Here is a 15,162-nt window from a genome sequence, read left to right as displayed (position 1 = left end):
TGCCCCGAGCCCCTCGCACCTACAGCGGGTCCCCGAGCGCAGCCAGCCGCCGAGGGCAGGCAGGGGGCGGCGGCCTGGGGGTGGGGACCGTGCCGCGCTCCCGGGGCTCCCTCCTCTCTCGGGAAGGTCTATTTTCGCTCAGCTTCCCTCTGTCTCTGGTTTCATTTCCTTTTTCCTGATCACGATTCAAATACAATAGAAGGAAATCACATTTAAAGAGACAGATGCCCAGTTCTCCCCCTTTTTTTTTTCTCCTCCCCCCCCCCTTTTTTTAACGGGGCTCCTGGGGATTAGCAATACAAACAGCAGCAGCGAGACAGACTTAGCTTCTTAAAGGGGCCAGCTTCGGGGATGGGAGAGTCGCTAGTGCACATCTCTCTTTGGAGAGAAGACTGGACTGCCTGCTCGACCATTCTCTAGGGCTTCCCCTCTACGGCATTTCCCTTTTGGTTTAACTAAGACTGAAAGTAACCAGTAGGTCGCTCAAGGAAGAAAGAAAAGGCAAGAATAGGAAATAAGCACGTACAGAAATATAAGCGGTCCGAGGCTTTCCCGCCCGTCCGGGGGTTCGAGGTCCCAGGTCCGCAGACACGCTCGGAGGGGGATGCCCAGACAGCGCGGCTCTGCTGGCTGCGGGCTGGTGACTGACTGCGCTTCACAGGGGAGACGAGAGCGGCGAGAGCGGGGACCGCACGGGCGGGGTGCGCCTGAGCAGTGCCAGGGGCAGCTAATCCCGGCGGGAGGGTGGTTGGGAGGGACCACGCAGGTCTGAGTCTCCTCTGCATCTGCTGGCGGCGGAATTCCCTCCCTCAGCATCTTTCAAAAATCGGACTCCTGCGGTTACAGTGGCCCCCTGTGATGCCAGTAATACTCTATGCAGAGAAAGTGTTTTTCCAATGATCGAGAGCAATGCTGGACAGATTATTTTGCCCAGGGTCAGGGCAACAGAGTAGTCAGACTTGATTTGGGAGTACAGGTTTCCACTCCAACCCCCAGGGCAAGTTCTAGGCAGGGGGGAAGAATGCAGAGGAGAGAGGAAGCTAATACTCTGCCTTTTCTAGAGAAAAACTTTGGTTCCCTCTGCCCTGGCCAGAGTTCTTGAAAATGACTGCTTGTGCTCCGTGCCAGTCACAAGTCCTGTGGGGAAACCAGGAAGTATTTCAGAGCCTATTTTCTATAGGAACAGCCTGACATTTTCTTCCCATTTTAAAGATGGCACTGGCTGAGCACAGCTTCCCTAAAAGGTGGTGCTTGAAGTCAGAAGTGAATCTCTGGGTACTTCATTTTCCCTAATCAGAGCCAAATCGGCACTGACTTTTCACAAGTGTAACTAGAATTTACTATTGTCTTCATACTTTTGTTATTTTCTTGTCTTCACATCTAAAGTTTGGGTCTTTAATAGGTGTAATTAAAGTTTCTCTCTGTGTGTGTGTGTGTGTGTGGTGTGAAAGCAGCTTTGAATTGGAGTCAAGACTGACAACAATATATAAAAAGACATTCTCCTGATCACATCTTTGTTTTTCAATAATAAAGGAAAACCCCTAGACTGATTAGGCAAGCCTAAATTATGTGATAAATTTGTAACCTACCACTTTATAATCAGAAATGAAGGTAAACATGTAGGCTGGGATTAGCAGTTTACCTATTATAATCAGTTAATTAAAGTGTCAGAACTTTGGATCAAACTGTGTGGGTTTGCTTAGACTTCCTCCTTAACCACTGGAGGTGGCCTAGAAAAGCTATGTCACTTGAGGAGGCAGCATTGGCTAGTGGCTCTGGAGTCAGACACCGGCCTGCAGGCCCACCATTTCCCACCTGGGTGAACTTGTGCTAACGGCAGGACTTTGAAGCCCCAGTATCCTCAGCTGTGAAATAGGGCTCCGGAACCCATATTATAAGTTGTTGTGATGATTTAGTGGGCGAACGCGTGCAAAGCATGCACAGACACTTGGGGGAACAGATAAGAGATTAATGCATGGAGAGAATTTGGCATAGATTAAATACTCATAAAAGGCAGCATCTTATAACAAAAGGCATTATTAAAGGAATTGAAAAAGAGCTTGAAATTAAGTTGAAGGTGAAATGGGGATTTAAAATAAGAATATCCCACCCAAATTTAAAACGACAATTCCATTTTTAACAAACAAACAGCAGGATCCCTTCTTTTAATCCCCTGTTGCTCCTGAACAATACACATAACCAGTTTCCCATTGTATCGTTCATATCTTGGTGACTAGATGATATGTTTGCATCTGCTTGATTTTATTAAATCTGATAAGTTGCTGCCTTCTTTGCTACAGTTTTCCATGGGGCTCATGCTAGTTGTTAAATATAGCCTTGCTTTCCAGGAGGTAACCTCTGAAAGGCCAGCTTTGGGGCAGAACGTTTCCTTTTAATAATATGCTTCTGTTTTGACCCTAGTGGATACAGAGAGATTTCTGCCTATGACTTGGGGTCAGTTTCTTATCTTTCACAACTCTTTGGGGAGAACTTCCTCAGAGAAAGTGAATATTTGAAATGGTATCTTAAGATTTCAATTTCACACACAGTGGTTGTAAGAAATAACTGCCTACCAGTGGGATTTCATTTCTATTCAACGGACAATTAAATTGCTCAAATTTAAGTTTAACATTTAGAATCAAGTCCCACAATGTGTTTCTATTATGAATAATTTTAAAGCAATCACGACCTTATTGTACCCTCCATTGCTACCCTCTGCTTCATGCGGAAGAGGGACTCAGTAACGATGAGGTGATTTGAACATGTAAAATGGTTCTTGAAAGTTAGAGAATCTGTCCTTGATCCTACCCAGTGGGAATGCAATTTCATTCCTTCTCACCCTCCCCCATGCCTTACAAGTCTTAAGTACCCTAAAACTTAGAAATTTTCCTAGGTCTCCTTCCTGACTGACTCCAGTCTGCCCCATGTATCTGACCCAAGGTAGATCAGTTTTTTTTTTTCCTGTTGGCATCTTCTATTATTTGTGCTTATTGTATTTACAAGTATTTTCTAGAAGAGCAGTTTCAAGTGACTGACTACCTTTCTTTGCTAAAATGGACTTGGGGAAAATGCCCAGTTCACCTCTTTTACTTTTTTCCAAGTTGCATCATATGCCTGTTAGTTGTGACATTCACACATGGGGACAAAAGCAAAGATTTATCTTCATCTGGCTTCAGTTCCCTTGCAAAATTCTTTAAACTACTTAATAGTAGCCGACATCTGCTTCCCAAACTCATTTCTGAACTCTCAGGGCCAGTTGATGGATATGTTTTCACAGAATGTTAGACCAGTTAGTAAACAACCTTAGTGATGAATAAATCAGGTTTCCTCTACAATAGGAAAGAGTACCCTCCCACCCCAAATCTTTAAAAAATTCTGTATCAATGGAGTCTTAGGAGAATGAGCACAGGTGTCAAGTAGACATAGTTCAGTTGTGTGATTTGCAGGAAGTTACTCTACTCCTCTGTGTGTCAAAAGGGGGCCATGGTAACCTCGAGGTCACCAGGATGCCTGCCACCTCTTGGGAGTTTTGACAGCATCAAATAGAATGATAAATGCAAAATATTTTGCATAGAGCTGGTGCACAGCAAATGCTCTGAAAAAATAGCTGAGGATATTACCCCATCTTTCAGAAGTAATCACCACCTTATCAGGAAGCAACCACTTTCGGCCAGTCAGGACCTCTGTCCAGACGTGCAGACTGAGGTGCTGCAGAACTGAGGTGCACTTAAGATATCAGCTGGCCTGATATGGCTGGAGGAACTCATATTTTTCTACCAGAAATTCAGGAATTGTCCCCATATAGTTCCTGCCAACCACTTTATTGTTTCCCAACCACAGTGCTGAATTCTGCCGCATCCCTGATTTTATTAATCTGATTTCCCCCCTTCTCACAACTTCTAGATCATCGTTTACAACGAAGTGAAGAGGCAAAAGCAAGTGCTGAAGTAAATGCCCTCAAATGTCAAAATTCTACTCTAAGGAGGTAAGCACATAGCATATCTTAGAGGAAGGGCCTGGAAACGTGAATTTCTCAGCTTTTTCCTTGGAGCAATAGGGGTTCTAAAGTGCCCTAGAGGGCTTCACCCACCCTTGGTCAACCCCAGCAACTCTATACTTCTTGGCCTTGGATATGTTGCTCTCCTTCTCTCTGAACTTCAGCTTCTGCATCTGCAAAGTGGGCATATTCAGAGAGCCTTGTCATGGAGCTCTTAGAAGGATCCAGTGACATGAAACCTATGAAATACTTGGAAAGGAGATTGGTATATAGTATGTATACTTTTGTGGAAGGTACTGCTTACACAGAAATTCCAACTTTAAAATAGTTGAACACCCATTGGTTATTCAAGTCCCCTTTGATGACAGACAAAAGAGACTAGCTTCAGAGGTTCCTTCCACCTCTGACCCATCAAGCCCTCCCTCTCCTTCTCTCTTGGGTAATGGAGCTTGAGCTCATTTGCTGCTCCACATTCAAGGGCAAGTCAGAGCTGACTTACTGAGTTTTCCCTGTGCTCCTGGTTCATGCACACTGTCTCCTCTCCCTAGCTACTCAGAGGCAGCCTCATCTGAAGGTCAAAGCACAGTGCCTGAGACCCTGGAATAGCACATTTGAAATCCAACACCTTATTGTGATTTAAAAGACCTTAGACTTTCTGGCCCCTACTTTCTTCTCTATCACAATCCCCTCACTCTTTTTTGTTCCAACTAACCTGACCATAAAAACGAGTTTACTCATACTGAAGGTTTTCTGCACTTGTTCTTTCTTTTGCCTGAGATGCTCTTCCTCTACATCATCCATGGCTCCCATGTACTTCATCAGATCGCTTTATTCCAGTTCACAAGTTTTAGCCTCATAAGAACATTTTAAATCCCACATCTCATCATCTCCTTATCTTTCTTTCTAGTGTCATCATCATGTCTTTGCCACACATATATTTGTAGTTTATTTGTGTGTTTTGTTTTGGTTTTTATTCCCAGCTAAAATCTAAAATTCACGAGGTTACAAATTCTTTGTGGCTTCTTCTCAGTTGTATCTTTACCACCTAAAATGTGCCCAGCATTATAACAGGCCCTCTATAAATATCAGTTGAATGAATGAAGGTGCGGAGGGCAGAGTTGCTGCTCCCTTGAAGATCCCTTTTCTTCCTTGAGCATCATGGCTGGAAAAAGATGAAGACTCAGATACCATGTAGATTTTGCTACAAGAATTTGGTTTGAGAAAGAGTCCAGGTTCATGGCTTTTAGGAACACTTAGGTCCAGGTGGAGTCTGGAAGCACCACAGTCCCCCTTGAAACTTGACTGTCCCCTACAAGCTCCCCGCATCTCACTCATTAGGACACATGGGCTAGTGAACTCAGTCAATCGAACAGGTAAAGGAACAGGCTATGAAACTAGACAGGCTGATATTTTAGTCCTGGTTCTTAGCCTCGTGATTTTAGGCACATTATTTGGTGGGCCTGAGCTCAGTTCCACCACGTGTAAAATGGGAATAATTTATCCAAGGGTTGTAGGAGATGATGCATATTAAATGCTTAGGACAGGGCTTATCATTAGAATCAATTAAAGAAAGAGAACTTCAGAGGAGGATCGTCAACCAGGGCAGGGCTTTCTTGGCTGGACACAGGTGGATAAATGGAGTTCTCCCACAGAGAGGGTTCAGTCGCAGCAGGATGGGGTCAGTCTCCTTGCTTGGGGAACTCTAGCCTAATCATTTCTGTTCTTGGTATCTCCTGTGAGTTAGGCTTACGGAGGTCAGGCCAACTCATATCTAGGAGGTGACATAAAGAGATAGCAGTGGGGGCCATTCTTTGTTCAGTGTTGGGGGTTTCTGGTTGGAGACTTTGTATTCCCTTCTATTGATGCAAGGGGTAAGGTCACTTCTAGGGAAACTGACTTATCATCTTTGGGTCTCACTGAGAACACTGAATCTGACAATGGAAGATCAATTTTGACCTTCCTGATGATACTTGCTTCCTAAATATCAAACCTCAGTGGGAAAGAGAGCTGATGGCATTTCTCTAAAGATACCCATTGCTGAGAGGAATCTTTCAGCAAAATCCAAGGAAACAGCTGTTGGCCTCATTCTGCTTGTTTTCTCTGCTTTCCTTCAGCTGCCACTCACTTGTCTTACTGTCAGACTAAGCTATCTTTATGGTCACTATACTGCTCAAGAATTTGCAATGGCTCCCTATTATCCATGACCGTCAGCAAGTGGCTTAAATTTTTTGGGACTTCAGTGCTCTTATTTTGATAGAGGGAAGAGATAAGCTGGAAGGTTAGTGCCAAAGTTCTATATGGGACTCTTTCCTTCCAGCAGATCAAGACCAAACTCCTCATGTTTCCATTAAAGGTGCCCTGTTTTTCTGCCCATGCCATCAATCCAACTTGATATTCCACACCCTGAAGCCTGGCTTTCCCATCCAGCCAGGCTGTTCTTCCTTATTCTCAAACACCTTGCTTGTGCCCTTTTCTGTACATACTTATTCTCTCTATCTTGGGTATCTGCTTTGTCTGTGTTTCAAAACTTTGGTACTAGAGTAATAAAGTGGTTAAGAATAGAGGTTTCAAGTTTCTGCTTCACAACTTACTATCTGGGTCATTAATCATAGGCAAATCTCTGAGTTTCAGTGCTTGCAGTGATAAAATAGAGACAACCATAAAAATAGGGTCAGGAGAAGATAATGTGTGTTGCAGGCAGAGGATCCTAACAAGTAAATGACAGTCAATTGCATTTAGTTCAAAATCCTCAGTTCTCTCTGTCTGTCCAAATGGTTCCACTAACTTAAGACACACCTTTACCCGGAAGGTTTTTCTGTCTTCTGAAAATCATGGTGTCAGTTCCCTTCCTGAGTGTCATGGCTCTGGGACCCAGTTAGATGCTCATTACACTGTGCCTTGCAGTGTGATAGTTTCATGTATGTGCCACATCTGGCCAGCTCAACAGTTCTTTACATTCTTGTAGAAGAGACTACAATTTTCATTTTCAATTGCTCCTAAGGTACTGATATGACTTTGGAAATACTTACTAATCCTCTTTGATTGAAAGATTTCAAATATCACACCCCAATGATTAATTTACTGATTCTGAGATTCACACTGAAACTCTCAAAGATCAAGGTCTTCACATTGGTGAGAAAGTTTTCACCCAAATCACTGTCAAAGATGGTTCCTGCAATGGTAGTAAGAGACTTGGTAACTAAAACTATAAACCTCTTGGAAGAAAACACAGAGAGAAACATTTTGCAAAGATTCTTTAAGTTGACACCAAAAATAATGTAGTCAACAAAATTAAAAATAGATCAACTGGGCTATGTCAAAATTAAAACTTTTATGTATTAAAGGGCACCAAGAAGCCAAAAAGAAAACCCATGGAATGGGAAAAAATATGCAAATTATATACCTGACCAGAGGTTAATATCTGCAGTATGTAAAGAACTTTTATGCCTTAACAAACAATTCAACTTGAAAATGGACCCAGAAACTTAAATGACCATTTCTCCAATGAAGATGCAGAAATGGCCAGTAAGCAATGGAAACCTGTTCAATATCACTGTCAGCAGGGAAATGTAAACCAAAACCATCATGAGAAGCCATCTCACACCCATCGAGATGGCTGTCAGAAAAAAAAAAAAAAATAACAATGCTCAGAAAAAATATAGAAAGATTAGAACCATCATATACTGTGAAATGTAAGATGGTGTGGTTACTATGGAGAAAAGTATGTCAATTTCTCAAAAAATTAAAAGTAGAATTACTGGAGCCAGCAATTCCCCATATGGGCAGAGAAACAAAAGAATTCAGCAGGCTCTTGGACCGATGTCGATATACCCATGTTCACATTAGCATCTCTCATGTTAACCAAAGATTAATGCTAGCCTCTGATCAGATAGATAATGTTAACCCCAGTGTCCATCGACCGATGAGTGGGCTTAAAAATAAAGTAGCATATGCATTCCCTGGAATATTATTCCACCCTGAAAAGGAAGAAAACTCTGACACATGCTACAACCTTGAAGAACTTTTGCTAAGTGAAACTAGCCAAGTCAAATGAACAAGAAGACAAACATTATGTAATTCTAATCATTTGCTGTCCCTAGAAGAGTCCAATTAATAGAGAAAATAGGATGGTGGTTGCGAGGACTGGGCAGGGGGTGAGTTATTACTTAATAGGAATAGAGTTTTCATTTGTGAAAATAAGAAACAGTTCTGGGGATGGCTGAAGGGTGTACAAAAATGCAGATTTGCTTAGCGTGCCTGAACTGTATACTTGGGAGTGGTTAAAATGGGAAATTTTGTGTCATGTGTATTTTAACACACATGGACACACAACAAAAACCCAGTTAATGCTAAAGACCATGCCCTAGGTATGCCCCTATGCCCATCTGAAGAATTTTACCTATGGTTTCCAGAACTCACGATCCTATCAGATTCATCTCGGAACCATTTAATCATCCCGATGTTGAAGGGTGAAGCCAGGTCCTGAGCGGTAAGGCATTCATCAAGTCCCCCCCCCCCCCCCAGTGACCACAAACCCTGTACCCTTAAGCCAGGTTGGCAGTGCTGGCCTCTGACTTCCAGATGAGTTTCTTGGCAGGAGCGCACTTGGCTCAGCGACAGGGATAAAGGGAGCAGTTCGTTATGATGTAAAGCCACAGCTTAAGGAAACTCAGCACTCTCACTTACAGCTATCTGCCCTGAGAAGCCTGGAGTTAGAGTGAGGTAGGCCCAGGCTCCACTCTGGGAGGTGGTAGCAGCTGGGAGGTGGTAGCAGCTCAAGGAGAGAGTCTTTAATGACCCTTCAGGCCACAGCCCCCTTTCCATAGGCCCAGGGCTGCTTGCATAGACCCCAGCTCAACTCCACTCCCACTTCCAGGCTCCGATGCTTCCCGTATCCAGAGGCCGCCTTGGGTCATATCTTATGAAGGAAGAGCTATTCAAAAATACTCCATTTGTATTTCTTGCGTGGCCCTCCATCTAGAAATATCTTTTATCTGGCAACTTTTGCAAAGTGAACTGAATCATGAACGAGGTCCTGGCAGGTTTATGCTGGCTACTGTATCACTCCAAGGAGTCATTTCCATCCTAACCTTCACAAGGGTCAAATAATGGTGACTTGGTATTGGAAATAGGACTGATGTGGAAAGACAGCAAGTCTCTTGTCTCTTTTGGAAACTGAACCATCTTTTTTTTTTTTTTAACCTTGAAACACCCACTGTGGGTGGGCAAGAGGGAAATCTATAAGATTATTATACACACTCTCAGCTTCAAATATTACTTATTCAGAGATCACCTGCCATCGACGAGATCAAGACCCTCCACTAGATAACCTCATTCCCAGATTAGATCACTATTTGTAATTCTGTATTTTGTGATGAAGTACTGTTGCCCCCCCCCCACACACACACACAACTCTAAGTGCCATCTGCTCGTAAGTCAACCTAAGAGGCTAGCCCAGTTATCTAGTATATAGTAAGCTCCCAGTAAATATTTATTGAAGGAATGAATGAGTGAAACTCAACTTACCTGCCTCCACCAATTACTTCAAATCCAGGTTGAAAATAGCTGCTTTTTAGAGCCGTTGTTAATGAAAGAAAATGAGAGGAATCTTCTGGTAGGTAGCTACAAGTAGAGAGAATTCAAAGAGAGCACACAGAAAAAAGGAGTTCTTTATCTTCAGTTAGAGAACTGTTTCCACAGGTCCTTGATAAACTAGGGACAAGTGCCCCAGGCCCTCTGATGCCTGAGTGTCCTTGATAGCATGACTGGGTGGGACCAGCGGGGCTTTGGCATCAGGGCCCAGGGATGGAGCTAACGGTTTCTTCACTGATTGAAGAAGGCTGCTTCCTGCTGGCTTTTTTTTTCCCCTTCGTCATGTGCAAGCCCAACTTATAAATGGGAAGGAGTGGCCCCTTCTCCAAATGTCCACAGTAGTGTATCAGGAACAGCCCTTATCAAGGCTGCTGTGGCTTTTCAGTTGGCTGCGCTCGTTGGTCTGAGAAGGCCTGTGGTCTATTTAGGTCTCTCCCCATGTACTTATTCCTCCCTTTGGGTCTCAGGAATTCCCCAGGAGCTAGAAAGGGCAGGAGACCAGACTTCGAGGGGATAAGAGAGGGCATAGGCTCAAACCCTTACAAATCTTCAACCTGCCTGAACAGGAGTGGTAGTCACAGGACACTTATTCCTGGGACTCACATTCTTACTCATGAAACTGACTTTTGAGAATGTATTTTTCAAGAGGAAGAGCTTCACTTGGTAAAACTCAATTCAGATCATATTACCCAGTAAGTGGCATTTCTTGCCTTTGTCTTTTGAGTAATTCAGATAAAGATCACAGGAATAGATGGCTCTGTTGTTGCAAAGAAGAGCCACCATTTACTGAACATAGTAAGTGCCAGGCATATCCTATGTCTTGTCTTGCTCAATCTAGTAACAACTGTGCGGGATCAGCAATAGCAGTATTCCAACTTCACAGAGAAGGAGGGTCAGAGACGTTCAAGAACTTACTCAGAGTCACAAGTACATTTGTGTAGGGAATGGGATTTCAGCATAAGTCTCCTGACTCCACCCTCTTGCTCTTACTTTCCATGTTAGTGTTTCCTAAATTTCCTGCATTTCTTATTAACCACACATTTTCATATACCTAGATGAAATCTATCAGATCAAAATCTCCACAGGTCTCAGAAAGTCTTTCCTAGACACTCTGCCTAAAGGAAACTCCTCCCCTGGCACTATCACACCACTATTTATTTTTATCTGGTATTCATTACTACCTGATGTTTTCTTTTTAAAGTCAAGCTAATTTTTTATCATTTAAAAAAATATTTATTTATTTATGCATACAAGAACTGGGGTCTAGGCCAGAGGTACAGGGGGTGAGAGGATTCACCAGGGACAGATGGGGAACAAAACAGGCGGATTAACTGGAATGCACTGCTGAGGGAGCACAGCAGACAGGAGAGGTCTGCTGTGCCATTGGGTCATCTCCCTGCCAGGAATCGAACTGGTGCTGCAGTGGCTGTGAATAGCATCATAGCACTGTGCTTTAACCCCTCGTACCACCAGGGAGGGCCTCTGATGTTTTCTTATCTATGTATATCTTTATTGTCTTTCTTTTTTCATTAACTGACAAGTTCCAAAAGTGCAGGCACAACATGATACCCAAGTTTTATCTCCAGACTGCTAATCAGGGAGTGGTATCTAGTAAGCCTCAACACATATTTATTGAATACATTAGGAGACAATACCCAAAGCACTGTTAAGAAGGATTCTGAGTGTGAATCCGGGTTCTGGGGGCAAGAGAATCATTTATTCTCCCAAGCATATGGGAATGGGGGGATATTAGCACACATGCCATGTATTTACCATCCCAGGGAAACTCAATTCTGAGAAAATTTAGTGCAAGATAAGACAATGAGTTACTAGGAGAGCCAAGTGTAATCAAGGTCCTTCCTCAAGGACATTTTCTTAATTACTTAGGAAGTCAAAATGAACAGTTATGTAATGCAAAACAAATACATGATTGAGAGTGAGGGACTGAACAAAACACAATCAGATTCAATTTAGGAGAAATCAGAATCAGGAAAGCCATAGAAGGCTTCCTGGAGGAAGTAGACATTGAGTTGCCCCCACTAGTGAATATCTGGGAATTTTGTTAGTGTCAGACTTGGGCTATGAGGTTTATCTAGAATGCTGGGCCCCGCCCCTCACTATACTTTATGAACATAACTTTATGGATGAGGGAACTAGATCACAGGAGCACTGAGTAGGAGTAATAGCCAGTGAATTCACAGCTGGTTCTCCTAACCAACCAAGTGGTTATGGCTGGCAGAAAACAGCCTGGGTGAGGGCCTGGGTGTGGGGCTAGGAGTTGGGGGTGCAATGCTGGGGTCATGATAACATAACAATGGGCTAGGTTTCCTTTTGCTGGAAGGTCTAACTTGGCAACTCATCTGCCATTCCCAATTCCTGTTTAAAGTGCTGAATGTCAAGACACATGACACACCACACAACAGATTTATTCTTGACCCTGGCACTAGCTACTCTCTGGGGGTGGGGCCCACTGACAAGAGGGTGCACTGACACCAATGGGGAGGGAGTACCTGGTTCTGGGGTCATAGATCTAGGCCAGGAGCCTAGATCTAGATCTGTTGGAAAATATCTGGAGGTGGTGCAGGCGCTGATTACCTTCTGCTTGTCTTGTGGGCTGCAGTGATCTTACATAGCCGGTTCAGTATGTAAAATCCACTCGCTTGTGCAAGGACTTTCTGGGACAAGGTCACCAGGCCTCAGGGTTCAGGGTACTGCATGTCAAATGTGGTTTTGGTTTGGTGGTTCTTCTACCTCTTGACTATTTGGATTACTTGGCTATTTGTATTACTTTAACATTTTCAAAACTATTTATTTATTTATTTATTTATGCTTATGGAACCCGGGTACAGGCCAGAGGTGTGGTGGGTGAGAGGATTCGCCAGAGACAGAGTGGGGAGAAGAACAGCCAGAAGTACTGAAATACACTGCTGAGGGGAGCAGCGAGCAGGTCAGAAGAGGTCTGCTGTGCCATGTGGGGGATTGAACTCATCTGTAGTGGCCTCTGAGAGCCTTAACCCATTGTGCCACCAGGGAGAGCCCACTTGGCACGTGTTCTTTATCCACGTGCAGCAAGAAATTCCCTTGAGGCCATGTCCTTCCCCTGGGCAGTTAGCAAATCATCATGAGCTAGCCTGTTAGGGATTTTTGCCCTTCAGAAAACACCTCAAGTGCTACTACTGTTATGTCAGCTAGGGTGATAGAATCCTGGACTCTTCCTCTGCTGCCTCCACCATCGTCCTGGTGTGACCTACTGTGACTCCCGGGTCTCACTTTTCCAGCCCCAAGTCACTCTTCAATCTATGGCAATGGGTTGGAAAGTGGCTTATCATCTCTGGCTAAGGACTGTGAGGTCTCATGGTGGAGTGGTCAGGAAAATGGTGGGGAAGTTGTCAGAGTGTGCAGGTGAGTTTAGGGAGTTTGCTAGGGGAGAGGCCTGGGTGAAGCAGGTCCCCTTTTGGGCTTTGAATAGCTCTTGTTCCTTTGCTCTCTGGGCCAGCAGAGGGCCAGTTCCCCCAGCATGGCATGGTGCCTAAGAAGACATAAACACAAGCAAGTGCATTTGGAGAGGGGCGTGGCTGGCCAGGGCCAGGCTTGACAGCATCAGTGTCCTCCACATCTGGTCCTGGCGAGGACAGGGTGAACCAGGGGGTGCAGACCAGTAGCATCTGGGAGTGGTAGTTTTATGTGAGCCTTTTCTGTGAACTCAGAGTCATCTGACATGGCGCAAGTAAGGGGGTGGCTGGCTCATGGGGGCAGAGTGTTATCAATATTGTATGAGTTCTGGTTGTTCGGATGTGGCCTTGACCACGTGCACCTACAGATTAGCCTGGGGATAGACTTACGCAGTGGACTATCTTTGGGCTTTCCAGGGAGGGGGATCTTTTACCACAATGGGAACAGGGTTTATTTTGCACAGCGGGGAGCATGGGGAGAGAGGAACATTAGAACTGTGGAAGTCTGTCTAGTATTCACCTTTTGGGTGTGTGGTAAATTCCAAATGGCACATCTCCAAGAGAAGATGCCTGTGCCCTGGCATGTGGGTAGGTGATAGTGACGGCAACTGATACAGGTAACCAGGTGGTCATCCTGTGGGATGTGATGGTGCCTGTGCTGTGGTCACAGCCTGTAATGTGGTGATGGGCAGACCTGTGGAGTGGGGGCACAGGCGGACAGACCAGATTCCTTTTTGTTTTTCCTGATGGCTGTTCAGGATAACGTACTGTGCCGGGCCTATGATACGACAGAAAAAGGGTTGACAGACAGTGCTGATACTGTGGGTGCCATACTACTCAGTGTCCTGGCACTGAGGAGGGATGTGGTGCCCCAGACAGAGGCCATCTGCGGAATAGCCAGTTATGTGATGGCCTAAAGTTTCCACGATACCATTTGCAGGTTTTGGACTCTACAACAGATTTTGGTGCTTCTCATCTTAATGCTGGGGGTCACCTGTGGCCACAGCCATGAGTGGCTGCCCTTGCGTCAGCATCCTGTACTGGGGAATGCATAGCCTTTGGCACGATATTTCACAGTACTGGTGTTGGGCTAGGCTCTCTTGTCACCTTTCTCCAACACCCACATGGTGGCAGGTATCAATCCACGTGCCAGTACTTCCTGTGAAGAGAACCCCAAGTTAGCCAGCCTTTCAGCCCATCATAAGTCCCATCACGGGGGCCATTTTAAGGGGCAGTAGCACCCACTTTCCAGGCTGGTTGAAATGCACTGTCTTGGATTTTGCTGTCTGACTGTGGCCAGCAGGCCACAGGTTATTATCTGCCCTTTGTGCAGGCACCAATCCTTTGTGAATGGAGCTCAGATTGAACAAGGGGGTCGGGGGGGCTAGGGGATTGCAAAGCTTGAGGCAGGCAGGCAGAGGTGGGAATCCATGACTTGGAGCCTGCATCTCCTTTCAGAACCAATACAGGAGACATGGGGGCATTTTGTTATGGTGCAGGCCTTTAGGGGCAGAACTCAAGGAGATTAGAGTACTCAAAAAAACTGATTTGAGAAATTACATGTCATTTCGTAGCTTTAAGAGAAGACCTGTTATCATGGAGTTCATGGCAGTGTGGTGGCAGAAGCAAGTTAGTAACACAGCTGTAGCCATCATGACTGGGGCATTCTGGTCACCCCGGGGACCTGGGGGAGGGCCCATTGTCACCAGTGTGCACTGGGAGCACCATTGGGCTCGTCGGTCATCTTTTGCAAGTGGCACACTTCACCCACTCTTTACCCACGCGTATTCAATATTTCTGGGTGAGCAGTAGAATAGGGGTGAGAAAGGTAAATATAGCATCTTGCTGGGAAAGCCCTGGATGTTAGCCTCTAAGTATGTGGATTTCATAAACCACTAGTTCTTCGAAGAATTTTGAGCAGGGTGTTACTCAAGATGCATCTGGGAATGGATGGGGGTGGAGAGAGACAGAAGAAGGGGCCACAACTCAAGGGGCTTCAACATCAGGACATGTGGGCAGAGAGGGTGAGTAGGCCCCAGGGCAGGGGCCGTCCTGCAGAACTGGCCAGGGCTTGGCTGTAGGAACAAGGCAGGTGCAGCCGAGGCTGCAGCTGAACAAGGA

At 44.9% G+C, this 15,162-nt stretch overlaps 1 protein-coding gene across 1 annotated transcript in view; it reads right to left on the bottom strand.

Annotated features, from left to right (window-relative positions):
* Positions 1-15,162, bottom strand: part of LMO2 (LIM domain only 2 (rhombotin-like 1)) — a 58,416-nt gene that overhangs the window by 10,084 nt on the left and 33,170 nt on the right. The window contains exon 3 of the mRNA XM_012725186.1: positions 24-128. Coding sequence (XP_012580640.1) covers positions 24-128 — 105 coding nt within the window. The remainder of the gene's footprint in view (positions 1-23; positions 129-15,162) is intronic.

Source organism: Condylura cristata, unplaced genomic scaffold, assembly GCF_000260355.1.
Source record: "Condylura cristata isolate star-nosed mole 26May11 unplaced genomic scaffold, ConCri1.0 scaffold00015, whole genome shotgun sequence".
In the NCBI taxonomy this organism is placed as follows: domain Eukaryota; kingdom Metazoa; phylum Chordata; class Mammalia; order Eulipotyphla; family Talpidae; genus Condylura; species Condylura cristata.
Note: the sequence above shows the minus strand (reverse complement) of the source record. Positions and strands in the feature narration are given on the sequence as shown.